Source organism: Psittacula echo (genome assembly GCF_963264785.1).
Source record: "Psittacula echo genome assembly, chromosome: 18".
In the NCBI taxonomy this organism is placed as follows: Eukaryota; Metazoa; Chordata; class Aves; order Psittaciformes; family Psittacidae; genus Psittacula; species Psittacula echo.
This window is the reverse complement of record NC_137754.1, coordinates 6,145,574-6,161,698: the sequence shown is the minus strand read 5'-3', so window position 1 is coordinate 6,161,698 and position 16,125 is coordinate 6,145,574. Positions and strand designations below refer to the sequence as shown.

Genomic DNA, 16,125 nt, shown 5'->3' with positions numbered 1-16,125 from the left:
ATGAACTAATGAGGCTTAAAAGGAAAGAAGGAGTAATATGTAAAGAGTGATCTCCCTTTCTCCATTAGAGCTGGTTGTTCCCTGGTGCTGAGCGGGTTCCTGCCCATCTCCTGATGTTTGTGTTTCACCTGGTTTTACAGCCTGAAGCTCTTATAGTCCTGGAGGGGTATACAGGGAGCATGGACACAAGGCAAAACTCCATTGCAAGGGGAGAGCTGGGTTTCCACAGTCTGGCTGAGCCTGTGGTCTGATTCCAGCCAGAGCAAACCCCATGTGGACCCAGCTGTTTGCTCAGGGCATGGAAACCTCCTTGTCCGAGTCAGTGCTGGAGCTTTCCCTGGGGCCCACAGCCCTCTCTGCCCTTGGCTAAGCAAAGGACATGGGAACCAGGAAAGGGGGAACCTCCGGAGGCACCTTCTGCCTTCCAGGCTGCAATGAGATGCTTTCCAGCTGGCAAAGGCCTGGTGCTTTCCAGCAGTGGAGGGATGCAGGGGGAAATGGGGAGTGGGAATCATGGTATGGTTCGGGTTGGAAGGGACCTTAAAGCTCATCCGGTTCCATAGGCAAGGACCACGTTGCTCCAAGCCCAACCTGGCCTTGAACACTGCCAGGGATGCGGTAGCCACAGCTTCTCCGGGCAGCCCCGTAGGGCAAATCCTGCCTTGGTAAGGAGGGCAATAGAGGAGTAGGAGAAGAGTTTGCCAGCCCCTGGAGCAAACCCACCCCACGGGGGCTGCATCAGAGCGGGGCGGGCAGAGCCTGGCCTGAAGGGGTTAACGCTGGGAGAGTAACGGGCTGGAGTTGACACTTGGAGGCAGGCGGGGCTCCCGGCGCCTGATTGGCCTCGCATCGCATCCAAAAGTGGGCTGGTTCGGGGCTTTTTTTTTCCCCCTTGCTTCTTCTTTCTTTTGCCTTTTTTTTTTTTTTTTTCTTTCTCTTCTCCTCCTCCCCCCGGCCCTGGCAGGGGAGGGGAGAGAACGGGAGGGGGGGGGGGGGACCAGCGAGACAGCAAAAATAAACCTCTTATGTCAAAGCCGGAGGGGGGCCGAAAGTATAAATACCGCGGGCTCGGCGGCCGGCTCGGAGCTGCGGGCGGGGGGGGCCTGCGATGGGGCGGCGGGCGCTGCTGGGGGGCCGGGCTCCGCTCCACCTTCTCCTGCTGTGCCACGCCTGGGCGCTGCCGCCGCCGCCGCCGCCGCGGGAGGCGCAGCCGGTGCTGCCCGCCCGCCTGCCCGCCCCGCCGGGGCAGCTGGCCCTGCGGCTGGCGGCCTTCGGCAGAGCCGTCGTGCTCCGGCTGCGCCCCGACGCCGCTTTCCTGGCTCCCCGGTACCGCCTGCAGCGCTTGGGGAGCCGCAGGGCAGCGGCACGCAGCGCGCCCCGGCGGGGATGCTTCTACGCGGGGACCGTCGATGGGAGCCCCGATGGCGCCGCCGTGCTCAGCCGCTGCGGTGGAGCCGGGCTCCGCGCCGCTTTCCTCCTCGATGGGGCCGCTTATGAGCTCCAGCCGCTCGGGCAGCGCTGGCCCGGGCCGCCCTGGAGGCGGCCGCATCGCCTCCGGCGCCGCGCTGCTCCCGGTGCTCCCGGTCCCGGTGTTCCCGGTCCCCGGGAGCCGCTCCGCCGAGCCAAGCGCTTCGTTTCCCAGGCGCGGTACGTGGAGACGCTGCTGGTGGCTGATGCCTCCATGGTGCGGTTCTACGGGGAGGATGTGGAGGTAAGGGCTGGCGGTGTCCCCCCCGTGCCCTGCCATTGCTCCATCCCCTAATTGCCCCCTTATCCCTTCATTCCCCCCCCCATAGTTGCCACTGCATCCCCTTCTGTGTGTCCCCCCATTTGTCCCTGCACCCCTCTGTGTGTCCCCCCAGTTCTCCCTCAATCCCCCTGTTCTCCCCCCCATTGCTCCTCTGTCCCCACCAGGCTGGGGACAATGTTGGGGACCTTGGCTTTGTCCCCCCCTTCCCTCTGTAGCTGTGTAGGGGCTGTAAATCCCTAGGGCAAAGGCTGCGGGGTTGATCTATGCGGTTTGGTCAGTCTTTGGGGACCCTTTCCCAGCCCCAGGATCCAGCCCAGGGATTCTGTGTCTGCACAGGCTGGACATGGGGATGTCCCATCAGTTTGGGGTCCCAAAGATGAGGGACCCAAATGTCCCAATGGAAAGGTGTCCCAAAGAGGGGGTTAATGCCTTTCTTCCTATGAGGAAAGAGTAATGGGCTTAACTCCCTTCTGAACAGTAAATAAACCAGGAGCTGAGTAACGAGTAGTCCTGCTCCAGAGCCACCTGTAGCAGACCAGCAGATGCAGGAGCATCCCTTTGCCTCGGCCATCAGCACCAAAATCGGTCCCTTTCCTTCATCATGCTTCAACTGTGGAGACCCTGCCCATGGCCAGGCTCCATGGAGACCCCAGGGAGTGGATGTGTTGGGGTCTCAGCCCCCCGCATCCATCTCCAGGGCTGTGGACCACCCACTTCCATCGCACGGAGTTGTTTTTTCCAGCTCCCCAGCACTGCGCTCCCTGCAGTGATGGATTGTTCAGGTCCAAATTCAGGTCTGAGGGGGATAACTGTGCACTAAAGTTGCTCATCCTCAGCAGTGGTTGGGTGGGCATGGGGCTGTTTGAGGAGCCCTTGAAGCTGGGGAGCCATTGGGCTTTGGCTTTGCCATCTCAGCCTCCTTTATCCTTTCCCTGGGGGCTTCATCCAGCTTCTCCACTCCTAATTCCAGCTGTGCTCAGATGGGGCTGGACCTTGGGAATTGCTCAACCTTGGAGCTCCAACTGCTCAGCATCACTCCTGTTTCACCCCTTGCTTGGTCTTGCTTGCCAGGCTGGCAAAGGGTTAAGGAACGCTGGATGCTGCACTAGGAGGCAGCCCCTCCAGAGCTCACAGCAGTTAGAAGCAGAGCTTGCTATGGAGTAATCCAAGTTTTTAAGCACCAGGCATCTAAATGGTGGTGGGAATTGCTCTCCCTGTAGCATGAAGCTGGTCTCGGGTACCCCAAAAGGGAAGGAGAAAGAGTGTATCGCATCTTCTTCAGCCAGCATCTTCTGCAGCCCCATGTTCTAAAGCAACGCCCCATGGTCTACCTCCTGCTATAAACAAGGTGCTGTGGTTGGGGTAGGTGCATGACAGAGTTATCCAGCAGTTTCCAGTCCTCTTGGCTCCCATTTTGCCATCATTTCTCTGTCCCCAAGAGCAGTATCTTTGTGTTATCTCTCAGGGTACCTCTTAAAGGCTTCCTTCCCATCAAAGATCTGGTTTGGGATGGGGAGCAAGAGCCTGTTTAAGCAGTAAGGAGCAAACTTCAACCAGCAGCAAACCAATACAAAGCCGCCTGCTGTGTTTGTGTGTCTTTTGTTTCCGCCACACAAATGCAGGGAGAAGCTGGTTCCTTTTAACCCAGGAGACCAAAAACTGTCTCACTTCTCCCTAAATACCCCTTTTGGGGGGGCTAAAAGCACTGATGGCTTGTTCTTGCTGGTGGTTTGACCCTAGAGAGCTGACAAGGAGATGGCCAAGAAGCAGCAAGGTTGAATCAGAAGGAAGTGTATTTATATAGAGACTTATCTTCCCATAAGCACACTTGAGTTACCAAATCTTTATCCAAAGCCACAAGCATTCTTTGTATTCCCAGTTATTTCCTTGCTTTAAGCTGGAATGGCTCAAGTAGAAGATGTGTTCAAGCATTGCGAGTCATCATCAATGCCATGCTGTTAGGAAGAAGCTGTTCATGCTTTCTTTCTAATCAATCTGAGCCTTATAGCTCACCTAATTTAGATAACAAGAGCTTAATTCTACCTCCATCGGTACCCATGTAAACCAGGAGGAAATGATGAAGACCCAGACATGAAACTGCGGGGTTTGATCATTCTTCTGCCTTGATGCCTGCAGGAGATGGGTATTTGGGGTGGAATTAGCAGCAGGATGGTGCTGAGCAATAGGATCTGTGAGCAGCAGGTTGTGGAGAGCTGCGCAGGATGTGACCTGCAGCGACTGGCAAAAGCCTCTTTATATAGAGATGGGTGCGAGGCCCCAGGCTGGACACAAGGGATAAGTTGTGGAGGATCCAAAGGTGCTTGAGGGGGAAGAGAAAGGGATTGCGAGCATCACCAGCAGAGCTAAGTGTGGGTTTGAGTGTGGGAAGCTGAAGCAGGACACGGTGCAGGGGTCTAATCCCTTTGGTATGCAGCAGAAAGGGCGTCCGGGCTGAGCACCTGCAGCACAGGCTGCACTTGCAGGGATGCTCTGCGAGGTTCCAGGGATGTTTGCTGAGACATCGGCATTCCCGGCCAGTTGGCAGCAGAATGGGATTCCTGTGGTGGGATTTCTCCAGTCTCTTGGGTGTGGATGCGATGAGCTTCCAAGCTTTCCTCTGCAAACATGATGGCTACGATCCCTCTTCTTTTCCCCCTTGTACTTGTGAGCAAGGAGTCTGCAATTCTTTGCTCCAGGAGCTAGTAATGACTCAGGACCAGGGCAAAACCTGATGGGTCTGATTAAACTGCGATTCCTCACTGGAATTCTGTGTTTTCCAGGCAGATTTAAGAGGTTTTAGGTGTGGTGTTGCTGCCCCTTCCCTCTAAGACCAGATGGGCGCTGGGGTCCTGTCGCCACCTCTCCCAAACCCAGAGTGGCCGTCAAAGTGACTTTGGAAGTAAAACCCTCATCCCCCCTTTTCCCTTGGCTGCTGCCCATGGTGTTTGTAAGGGAATTCTTGGCTTGGGCTCCAAAGCACAGGAGGAGGCTGGCAGGGTGGCTGCTGCCGCTGTGGGTATCCAAGATAGGCTGGGATGTGTTTTTACCAGTTGTTTGTTAAGAGCCCTCACATCTGACCCTGTGTTTTCCCTGCTTCCATCCGTCCGCGCTCCACAAATCTCAGCGTTCCTCTTCTGGTGGGGTTGGTTTGGTTCCTCTGGGGAAATTCGGGCTTCTAGGAGGAAAAGAGGGAAAATCCCAACCCCATAAAGCCAACAGCCCTGTGAACAGACAAAGCTACAGCATTAGGTTGAGCATTCATCTCCACAAGTGTATTGGGGGGAGGTGAGGTGCTCTGGGGTGTTGCATGGGTGATCCCTGCCACCCTGCACTGGATATTAGACCATTACACCACATATATATATACACACATATATATACTCATATATACACAATAATAGTTGGTGTCTGTGTCAGAGCAGTTTCTCCCTCCCATAACCATTATAGTTTAACCCCTCCAACAAAACAGTTGCAGACTTCAGCCCCAAGTGCTTCCCATGAAGGAGAACGTAAGCAGAGATTTTGCAAGCACTTGTACCAGGAAGCAAAATCCTTCACCACCACCAGGCTAAAAACAACCACTTCAGCTCCCCAGGCGCTGATTTATGCTCGTGTGTTCCACTGACCCTCTGCATGTGCTGTTTGCTGCTGGCAGCCTCATGACAGGAGCAGCAGTGCTGTAGTAGGAGGGATATCGGAGCTCTGTAATGCAGGTTGCCACACAAAAGGCATCTCCTCTCTTTCTTTTAGTGGGGGGGAATGGGTGGGATTTGCTCTCATTGAGACCACCAAGGATTGCAGCTGGGGAGAAAAGAGGTTCTGGGGGCATCACCAGGCACTGGGTGGTGCTTGTGCCTGGCTACGGAAGCAGCACATGGAGCAGAGGAGGGATGCTCCTGCGGTCCTTTCTTGGTGCCTTGTCCCCCCAGAGCAGGTAAGGGGCTGGTTTTCCAGCTGTATTTACCAGCTGGACAGAAATCCTGCCAAGATCTCCCGGGATGCTGGTTGGAAATGGCACGAAAGCACCTTGAGCAGAAACCAGTCCATTGGGCTCCCCAAACCTGACCCCTTGGCTGCCCCACAACCGATCCTGATACCCACATCCTTGATGCTGGAAGGACACCCTGGAGAAGGCAGCGTTCCTTCCTGGGTGGCTCACCAAGCCAAAGGAGGATGGGACAAGCAGGATTCAACTCAGTTGTTGGCCAAAAGCCTCCCCTGAGCCCTGGGGATGCTGTACTTTGCTTTTGGCTCCGGCTCCAAGCCCTTGGCCAAGCGAAGGCAATGCAGGTGGATTGCTGCTCTCCCCAGAGGCATCAGGGTCCATCCAAACCCCAACCAGGTCCTGCACGGCCCGGGACTGGGTATGAATAGGGAGCAGATGGTGGAACAAGTGAATCTGACCTTTTAAATCGGCACGAAAGAGCTGTTTGTTCAGTTTGCTTTCCAGATGAAGGGAAGGCAAATGGATGTTTTCTGAGTCCCTCCATTCTTGCTGCTGAAAGATCCTGCTGGATCTAACCCTGAGGATATCCCAGGGAATTTGGGGTAGGGACTGAGAGCTCCCAGGTCAAAGCTACTGGGAGGGAGGGAAACCTGTAATGGGTTAGGAAAGGATGGGGCAGGATTTGCTCCCTTGGGAATGAGGGATGATCCCGTGAGAGTGTCCTGTGCAATGCTGATGAAGCATAAATCAGTGTGTGTTTTCCCTGCCCATGGCAGGGGGTTGGAATATGATGATCTTAAGGTCCTTTCCAACCCAAACCGGTCCGTGATGTACAGCTCTGGCACAGAGCATCCCTCTAGGATACGATTTTAAGAAGGCGTTGTGATGTTTTTAGGGAGATTCCCAATGGATTCTCCGCACGGGGTAAACAATTCCCTCAGAGCAACCATTCCTGGGGATCTCGCCTGGGTTTCTTGCCTCGGTGGTGACTTCTCCATGACATTTGGGCTGGGACGTGAGTCACGTCGTGAACATGGGGCCAGTCTAAATAAACCTGTCTATCCAGTGCTCCCTGCCCTTGGATAATGAGCCGGGGAGGATTCGGGATACATCCTGCTGAAGCAAAACATCTGCTTGCATGGAGCTGCCAGCGACGGGATCAAGTGTGGCAGAAGGGTCTAAAACAGCCCCGAGGGCCCTGGTGCAGCAAAGATGTTATTGCTTATGGGGGGATTCTCCCTAAAACCCTGCCTTGTGTGCTAAGGAAAGGGCATTTAGTGCCCAGCAGCATCACGATGGATGCTGCACAGAGCAGGGAACGTGTATTCTGGGGGCAACCCAATAGCAGAGGGCTTCCAGCTTAAGTAGTGGGAGCACGGGGTCTGGGGAGGAGAGGAGCCACTTTCTCTTTCCCAATACCACATTGTGTAATAGCTGCATTTCTTTCTCCTGACTCCAAGGCTGGGAATGGGTGCCAAGCAGAGGAGGAATGTCGATGCTCTGATAAGATGTTTACATCAGCCTAAACATCACTGGCGCGTCTGACATATTAAGTAATCCCTGGTCATCCCAGTGCCTGAGCAAGGGATGCTGCCGGGACAAGGCTTGGATGGCAAAGGGTTTCAGCCTCATTTGTCACGGGGAAGGTTGGGTTCAGGGAGTTTTATGGTGGTGTGAGGCAAGGTTAATGCTTTGGGAATATGCAAGAGCATGAACGTGAGGGTTTCCTGAGGGATTGCTGGGTGCAAAGGGTTCATTGCAGGTGAAACAGTGGCTGGGGAATGGGATGCAGGGGTGGGCTCATCCTGCCTGTCCTTCCCGCTGGCACGGGGTGTAAAGCATCACGTAGACCAGTATTCCAGGCAGCACTTCATCCATCAACCCAGGTGGCTCCCTCAAGGTAGTTGGTTGACGAATGATGAACCAAAACCATGGCCCCACAACAGTTTTCACCCTGGCTTTGCCCGCCCCATTCTTCCCCCACAGAACCACGTCCTGACGCTGATGTCCATGGCCGCTCGCATCTACAAACACCCCAGCCTGAAGAACTCCATTAACCTGGTGGTGGTGAAGGTGCTGGTGGTGGATGAGGAGGCAGCAGGGCCGGAGGTGTCCGACAATGGTGGGCTCACCCTGCGCAACTTCTGTAGCTGGCAGCAGAGGTTCAACCCCCCGAGCGACCGGCACCCGGAGCACTACGACACTGCCATCCTGCTGACCAGACAGGTCATCCCTTGGGATGCTTCGGTTGGGGTGGGAAGAGGAGGAAGAGGAGGAAGAGAAGGGATCCCTGCTCCAAGCTCGCAGCTCTCGGGGGGTGGTTGCATTTGGGTGCAGACCACGTCCGCCTGGAGATGATGGGGTTGTTGGAGGGGGGACACCTTCCTCCTGCCTTATCCCTTTGGTGCTGCTTCCAAACAGGACTTCTGCGGACACCAAGGCTGTGACACGCTGGGAGTGGCGGATATCGGCACCATGTGCGACCGCAACAAAAGCTGCTCCGTGATCGAGGATGAGGGGCTGCAGGCAGCTTACACCCTGGCCCATGAACTGGGTAATGCATCCCTTCCCAAGGCGGGGGGGGTCTGCTGGGAGGGGATGTAGCACAGCCCAGCACCAGCATCACCCCGCTGGGTACCACCAGCCAAGCATTAGGGAGCCTCTGGCACTGGCAGATGCTGGTTTCCACCAGCAAAAGCACTTAGAAGGGCCCAAATTGGTGTAATTTGGTGCTCTGGGGCCCCCAGCACAAGAAGGACATGGAGCTGTTGGAGCGAGTCCATAGGAGGCCATGGAGATGCTGCGAGGGCTGGAGCAGCTCTGCTCTGGAGCCACAGGAAACCTGGAGCTATTACAGCAATAGGAGCTGTTTGTTATCTTATGGATGCTCTCAGATGCCCATTCACCTCCTGCAGCAGAGCAGGGATGGTTTGGTCTCACTGCTGCTCTCTGCTCCTTAGGCCATGTTCTCAGCATGCCCCATGATGACTCCAAGACCTGTGAGCGGCTCTTTGGGCCCCTTGGCAAGCACCATATGATGGCCCCTCTTTTCATCCACTTGAACAAGACCCAGCCCTGGTCTCCTTGCAGCGCCATGTACCTCACCGAGTTCCTGGATGGAGGGCACGGTAAGGCTGGGTTTAGCAGCCTCATCACTCAAAACAGCCTCTTGCTTAACTGCTGAGGCTCTTTCCACTGCCTGGAGGGGTGTGCGGGGTGAAGGGGAGGCAAATCAGACACAGACAGAGGCTTGAGGTTGCTTGATTGATCAATGTGGAACTGAACATGTCCCAGAGGCAGAGCAGGGCTGCATCCCAAGAGGTCCGGCCAGCAGGTTGAAGGAGGTGATGCTGCCCCTCTGCTCTCATGAGACCTCACTTGCAGCACTGGGTGCAGTGCTGGTGTCCTCAACATCAGAAGGACACGGAGCTGGTGGAGCAAGGCCAGAGGAGGCCACGAGGATGCTCAGGGGCTGGAGCACCTCCTGTATGGAGACAGGCTGAGAACATTGGGGCTGTTCAGGCTGGAGAAGAGAAGCTGCGTGGAGACCTCAGAGCAGCTTCCAGTGTCTGAAGGGGGCTACAAGGATGCTGGGGAGGGGCTCTGCATCAGGGACTGTAGTGACAGGACAAGGGGTAATGGGTTCAAACTGAAACAGGGGAAGTTCAGGTTGGAGATAAGGCAGAAGCTCTTCCCTGTGAGGGTGCTGAGGCGCTGGCACAGGGTGCCCAGAGAAGCTGTGGCTGCCCCATCCCTGGCAGTGTTCAAGGCCCGGTTGGACACAGAGGCTTGGAGCAAGCTGCTCTAGTGCAGGGTGTCCCTGCCCATGGCAGGGGTTGGAGCTGGATGAGCTTCAAGGTCCTTTCCAACCCAAACCATTCCATGTGCCCTGCTCCGTGCAAGCCATGACATCAAGCCCTGATGCATCCCCAGCCTGATTCTTGTGTCTCACCCAGGTGACTGCTTGCTCGATGCCCCAGCAGAGCCCCTGCCCCTGCCTGTGGAGCTGCCCGGCCAAGGAGCCCTGTACAGCCTGGACCAGCAGTGCCAGCAGATCTTCGGCAAGGACTTCCAGCACTGCCCCAACACCACGGACGAGGACATCTGTGCCCAGCTCTGGTGCAGGACCGGCACTGGGGAGCCCCTCTGCCACACCAAGAATGGCAGCTTGCCCTGGGCTGATGGCACTCCATGCAAAGCCACTGGGATGTGCTGGGATGGACGCTGCGTGCCACAGGATGCCCTGAAACCTCAGGTAATGGGGATGAGATTTGGGACTGACAGGCTCGACCCTTTGGGATTCCCAAACCTCAAACCTGCCATCTCCTGGACTGGCTTTGGATTTGCTTGCTTTGTTTTCTGGATATCTCTCCTTCAACAGCACCTATCATTAACCCTTTTTACTGGCAATCTGTATCACTGGCAAGCCTATTAAATGCTGCCATGCCTTTTGCCAAGGCTGGTGTGAACCAAGAGCAAGCAGATGCAGATCTGCAATGAAATCATCACTTTTTGCCCTGCCAGGGGAATTAGCAGTGATTTCTGAGTCAGTCAGCAAAGCACTTCAATCCAAGCTTAGCTTTGAGCACATGAACAGACTGGTGGAAGTCAGTAATAGCTTCATAGGATCAACCAGGCTGGAAAAGACCTTTAAGATCATCAAACCATTACCCCAAGTCCACCCCTAACCCATGTCACTGAGAGCCTGAACTTCACGTGAAGTGCTTTGCTGCGGCAGGGTTTGCCTGGTGACACAGGGAGGGATTTCAGCGGTGCTGCATGGGGATGGACGGGCACAGGGATGGACCCAGCAGCTTCTCCTGTCTCTTGCAGCCGGTGGTGGATGGCGGCTGGGGCCCGTGGAGCCCCTGGGGCTCCTGCTCCCGGAGCTGTGGTGGTGGGGTGCAGTTCTCCTACCGCCACTGTGACAGCCCCAAGCCCCAGCACGGCGGCAGGTACTGCGAGGGCCAGCGCGCCAAGTACCAGTCCTGCCACACGGACGAGTGCCCAGCGGATGGTAAGGACACCAATTCCCAGCGCATCCCACCCCTGCTCTTCCAGACCCCATCACTGCTCCCTTCTCCCTTAAGCATTCATATACCTGGGGTGGGAATCCCCTTCTGCTGGGGCTGTGATCCATTCCAGAGGGGTGCAAGGTGTGCGGCATCGCTCTGATGCTGGTGCGCTCCCGTATCTCCGCGATGAGGACAGCAGCTCCTGCAGGTTTCCCCACAAGGGCATGTTTGGCCTTTCCTTGCAGGGAAAAGCTTTCGGGAGCAGCAGTGTGAGAAGTACAACAGCTACAACTTGACGGATCTGGAAGGGAACCGCCTGGAGTGGGTACCCAAGTACGCCGGGGTGTCACCCCGAGACCGATGCAAGCTCTTCTGCCGAGCCAGAGGGAGGAGTGAATTCAAAGTCTTTGAGGCCAAAGTAAGATGATAACCGCCTGCTTTCAACCCGTTTCAGACCACATGCCCTCACTGTTCCTCTGCATCCTGCCTAGGTGATCGACGGGACGCTGTGTGGACCAGAGACCCTCTCCATCTGCGTCCATGGGCAGTGCATCAAGGCTGGCTGCGATCACATCGTTGGGTCTTCCAAGAAGCTGGACAAATGTGGGGTGTGCGGTGGCAATGGCTCAACGTGCAGGAAAATATCCGGCTCACTCAACCGATCCAAGTCAGTTCACTACCAAAAGTGCTTGGATAGGAATAGCAGAACTCTTCCTAGGGCATGTAAAGCCAGTCTGCACCTCACTGCAGAGCTTGTTTGCAGCAGTTGGACTCCAGGAGTGCTTGGCTTCCCTTCCATGCTGTTAACTGGGGTTAACATGCAAACGCCCTCAGCCAGATCACTCGTGCAACAGCCTCCTCTGCTCCCTAGGCTTTAGGGCTAACACTAAGTTTATTTCAGAGCAGCATTATGCAAGCCAAGCACAGCTTATTTCCTACAACAACAGCCGGTGATGGGCTATGGCCATGATGGGCAATGACCCTGGCGATGGGCTTGGTATGCCACTGCAAATCACTCTGCTGCCCTGAGGAGTTCACGTGTATCTCATCCCAATGCAGTGATTTGGACACATATTCAAGGGCCAATGTGGGATATAAATAGTTCAATAGCTTCTCCCTAGCTCTGGGGTGAATTTCAGGCATGGAGGCAGCCACTTCCCGTGCCCAAGATCCCCATTGCTTTGCCAAAGAGTTGAATTGAAGGCTTTTGTTGAAAAGACAGTAACAAAAGCCCAACACATCCAATTCCATGTGGTGAGGTGACTCACGCAGTCAAATTACATTTCCTGAATGGTTTCCTTCCAGGGAACCAGCTGAAACGGGGCTTCCACTCGCCTAGGAATTGTTTGTGGTTGACTAAAGCGAGATTAGCGCCATAGCTCCAGCCAAGAAGAGATCCCATTAAGATCAGGGTCAGGGTGACTGAGAGCAGAGTTTGACCTGAAGGCTTTATTCCGGAATACTCCAAACCCAGTTCCTGACCGCAGCATCAACCACGGGGATGTATGGAAAACCATCCCAACAGCCCCATGGGCTAAGTCACACCAGGGTGGCTCTTTATTGTAGCAGCAGGTGATGACGATAGCATAGGGTGCCAAGGGCTTGAGTGCCAAAACCTTCCTGGTGCTGTGCTGTATCTGTTGTATCTCTATAGCTATATCACTATCCGATGCTGTCCTTCAGCATCACCAGTGATGGAATCACTGGACAGCCAGGCTTTTAGTTCCAAACACTTCACCCATTTCAGAAGAAAGGCAGTAAGGGTGGCAACTGGTAACCGTGGGGCTGTTGTTTGATTGCATCGCTCACTTTTGATGGCTTAGAACTGACAGAGGGGAGACTGAGATGAGCTCTTAGGCAGAAGCTCTTCCCTGTGAGGGTGCTGAGGCGTTGGCACAGGGTGCTCAGAGAAGCTGTGGCTGCCCCATCCCTGGCAGTGTTCAAGGCCAGGTTGGACACAGGGGCTTGGAGCAACCTGGTCCAGTGGAAGGGGTCCCTGCCCATGGAACTGGATGAGCTTTAAGGTCCCTTCCAATCCAAACCCCGACGATTTCCAGCTCCTGAGAGCTCAGGGTTACAGAGGGGGTTACCAAGAGCTGTCCCCTGCATGGGTCTCCTCTTAGTAAGTCCAGGAACCTAACCATGTCCCTTTGGCCTGTGCAGATACGGCTACAACGACATCGTCACCATCCCCGCAGGGGCAACCAACATCGACATCAAACAGCGCAGCCACCGAGGGGTCCGTCACGATGGGAACTACCTGGCCCTGAGGACCCTCGAGGGCAAGTACCTGCTGAACGGAGACTTTGCCATCTCAGCCATGGAGCAGGACATCCTCGTTAAGGGAACCATCCTGAAATACAGCGGCTCCATGACGACCCTGGAGAGGCTGCAGAGCTTCCGACAGCTCCCGGAGCCGCTCACGGTCCAGCTGCTGACCATCGCCAGCGAGGTCTTCCCACCCAAAGTCAAATACACCTTCTTCATCCCCAAGGATGTCCCTTTTAGCAAGCAGAAAGGCAAAGAGAAGAAGTCGGCCAACATCATCCGCCCGATGCTGACCTCTCAATGGGTCCTGGGTGACTGGTCCGAGTGCTCCAAGACGTGCGGCTCCGGCTGGCAGAGGCGGACGGTGGATTGCCGGGACATGGAGGGCCAAACCTCCTCTACCTGCGACAGAGCCCTCAAGCCCGAGGACATCAAGCCCTGTGGTGACATCCCCTGCCCGCTCTGGCGCCTGGGTCCCTGGTCCCCTTGCTCCCAGACCTGTGGGGAGGGCATCCGGATGCGCAACGCCTCCTGCATCGACTACACGGGCACAATCACTGCCCCGGAGAGATGCAGCTCACCAGGGCCACCACCGGTCACTGCCGCCTGCGTGCTGCAGCAGTGCTGAGCTCGGTGGTGATGCACCACAGCGGCACCACCGGGGCAGGACAACGAGGGTGCTGTGAGCTTGTTTAACCACTTTCCAGAGGTTCATCCCCATCCCATCCACGTCTACCTCAGAGGGGGGAATAACAGCAGCAAAGTGGGGAGGAATCACTGTTTTTCCTTTCTCTTTTTCCTTCCAGCTGGCTGCTTGCAGGCAAGTTGTAATTTAAAGGGAAAATAGGTGTATCCATAGGGTTTTTCCAAAGAGCACAGTTGCAGACTCTGTTTGTAAGGATTTGTTGCTGGAAAAGAATGTGGAATCTGGCTTTGCCATCGCCCCGTCCCAGCTGCAGGTCAAAGAGGTCCAGAGTGGGCGGCTTTGCTGATAAAGTTGGGATCCCTTTGCCAAAGGGTTGGATGGGGTTGCTGTCCCCTCCCTGCAGCAGTGTGGGTGTCCTTGAGCACAAGGAGCATTTTATCAGCTCTGGGTTTATCTGGGAGATAACTCGCTTGGCTGGGAGCAGGAGGGAGCTGAGGGAAAGATCCTGGCGTGCATTAGACGGGAGAGGGGAGGTGGTGGTGGTGGTTTCAGTTGGGTTTATAGCTTAAAGGCGACAAAGCTCTGTCTCTAGATACCCCCATCATCGTAGAATCATAGAATGGGTTGGGTTGGAAAGGACCTTAAAGCTCATCCAGCTCCAACCCCTGCCACGGGCAGGGACACCTTCCACTGGAGCAGCTTGCTCCAAGCCCCTGTGTCCAACCTGGCCTTGAACACTGCCAGGGATGGGGCAGCCACAGCTTCTCTGGGCACCCTGCGCCAGCGCCTCAGCACCCTCACAGGGAAGAGCTTCTCCTTAGATCTAACCTGAACTTCCCCTGTTTCAGTGTGAACCCATCACCCCTTTTCCTATCACTGCAGTCCCTGATGCAGAGTCCTTCTCCAGCATCCTTGTAGCCCCCTTCAGATACTGGGAGCTGCTCTGAGGTCTCCAAGCAGCTTCCATTCTCCAGGCTGAACAGCCCCAATGCCATCTGCAGAGCTATTCCTAAAGCTGTGAGCCCGTGCCTCAACTTCCCAGCTACAAAATCAAGGCTTATTGACACTGATCTGGCTTGCAGGGCCACCTGGAAGGTTAATTCTGCAGTGCTTTGACCGTGAAATGCCCATTGTGATGCCCAGGCTCTCCCACCCTTGGTTTTCAACCCCCTGCATGCTCATTTCCTCAGCTCTACTTTGATTTTGGAGGTATTTGCTAACCTGACTTGCAGTAGGGATGAGCTCTGGATGAGTGATTCGATATTCCAGGCTCCTCTCTCAATGCCCCTCGCCTGTACCCTGCCTTGGCTCCCATTGAATATCCAGTTGGATCAGCCTTTTTGTCGTAGGGAGAAGGGCTGAAGGAGGGGACTTGAATTTGCAATGTCTGAGCTTCCCCATGTGCAATTGCAGAGGGAATCCTTTCTCTTGTCTCTTTTGCCTGAGCTCAGCTCATGGGAGACCCAAGCAGGTTCTGGATGGGACTGGGGGTGAACTGCTTCCCAAAGCCCTACCAGAAACCCTACCACCTATTTGAAACCCCAAGTATTCAGCTTTTATCTCCCATAGGCAATTCCTATTGAAACCAAGGAGGCTACAGCAAGGCCTGAGGGCTTAGGTCTTTAAGGGAAGAGGAACACATGAAGTCCAGCTGCAGCATCTGGATGCAGAGCTGTTTGGGCTGTGTTCAGACCCACCTTAGGGCAATGTTCTGTGTCTGCTAATTAATCTTCAGGAATGGCAGCCCAAATAGCTGGATGCTAAAGTCATGTAGTCTTGTAGGGTTATTTTCCTTCTCCCCTTGGAGTCTGTGAGGGTTTTAACTCCAAGGCCAGCATGTTTCCTCTCCAGTGCTTAGGATGGGTCAGGAGTTTCAGCCTGCGATGGTGCCAAGGAAAACGTCTGTATTTATCACACAGGAGTCATGCATGCCAAGGGGCTCTTCCAGTCTTCTTGTTCTCTATATTCCCTGCACGGTCACATAGCTGGAGCTTCCTAATCCCCCCTGCTGTGGGCAAATCCAGCAGTGAGGAGGATGGGGACCCCGTTGGGAGCAGGGGGAGTGCAGGCAGCGATGCTTGGTTGAGGTTTGGGGTCTGGGTGATGGTTAGTGGGATTCCTGCCCTTGCCTTCCAATAGAAACATGTAGCCTTTAAGCTGATTTAAGACAAAGAGGTTATATATTAGGATATATATATATGTGTACATATATGTTTCCCTTCAGTGAAGGATTGTAGCAATGTACTGAGCCTCTTGTGTTAGGTATTTATTATGAGTCCCTGTTTGGTTTGTACAGTGTTTTAAGATGCTGCTCCCACATCCCCACTCCACAGCCTCCAGCAGCATCGGAGAGGGGAAGTCTTTGCTCCTCATTTAACCACTGTGGTACACGACTGGTGTCTCCCTCCTCCCTGCTGCATCCGTGTCAGGGTGCCATTGCCCACCGTTGCGGACAGCGTAACAAACCCAACCAAAACGCAGCTTTGGACTTTCATGTTTA

The 16,125-nt window shown here is 55.0% G+C and overlaps 1 protein-coding gene across 1 annotated transcript; it reads left to right on the top strand.

Annotated features, from left to right (window-relative positions):
- Positions 1–1,108: 1,108 nt before the first annotated feature.
- Positions 1,109–13,607, top strand: ADAMTS8 (ADAM metallopeptidase with thrombospondin type 1 motif 8; the record flags this gene model as incomplete). Its single annotated transcript, XM_080631706.1, has 9 exons — positions 1,109–1,711; positions 7,683–7,922; positions 8,118–8,250; positions 8,657–8,824; positions 9,653–9,951; positions 10,530–10,713; positions 10,957–11,129; positions 11,203–11,378; positions 12,875–13,607. The coding sequence occupies 9 exons, from the start codon at positions 1,109–1,111 to the stop codon at positions 13,605–13,607; spliced, it is 2,709 nt and encodes a 902-aa protein (XP_080487832.1).
- Between the last annotated feature and the right edge of the window lie 2,518 nt (positions 13,608–16,125).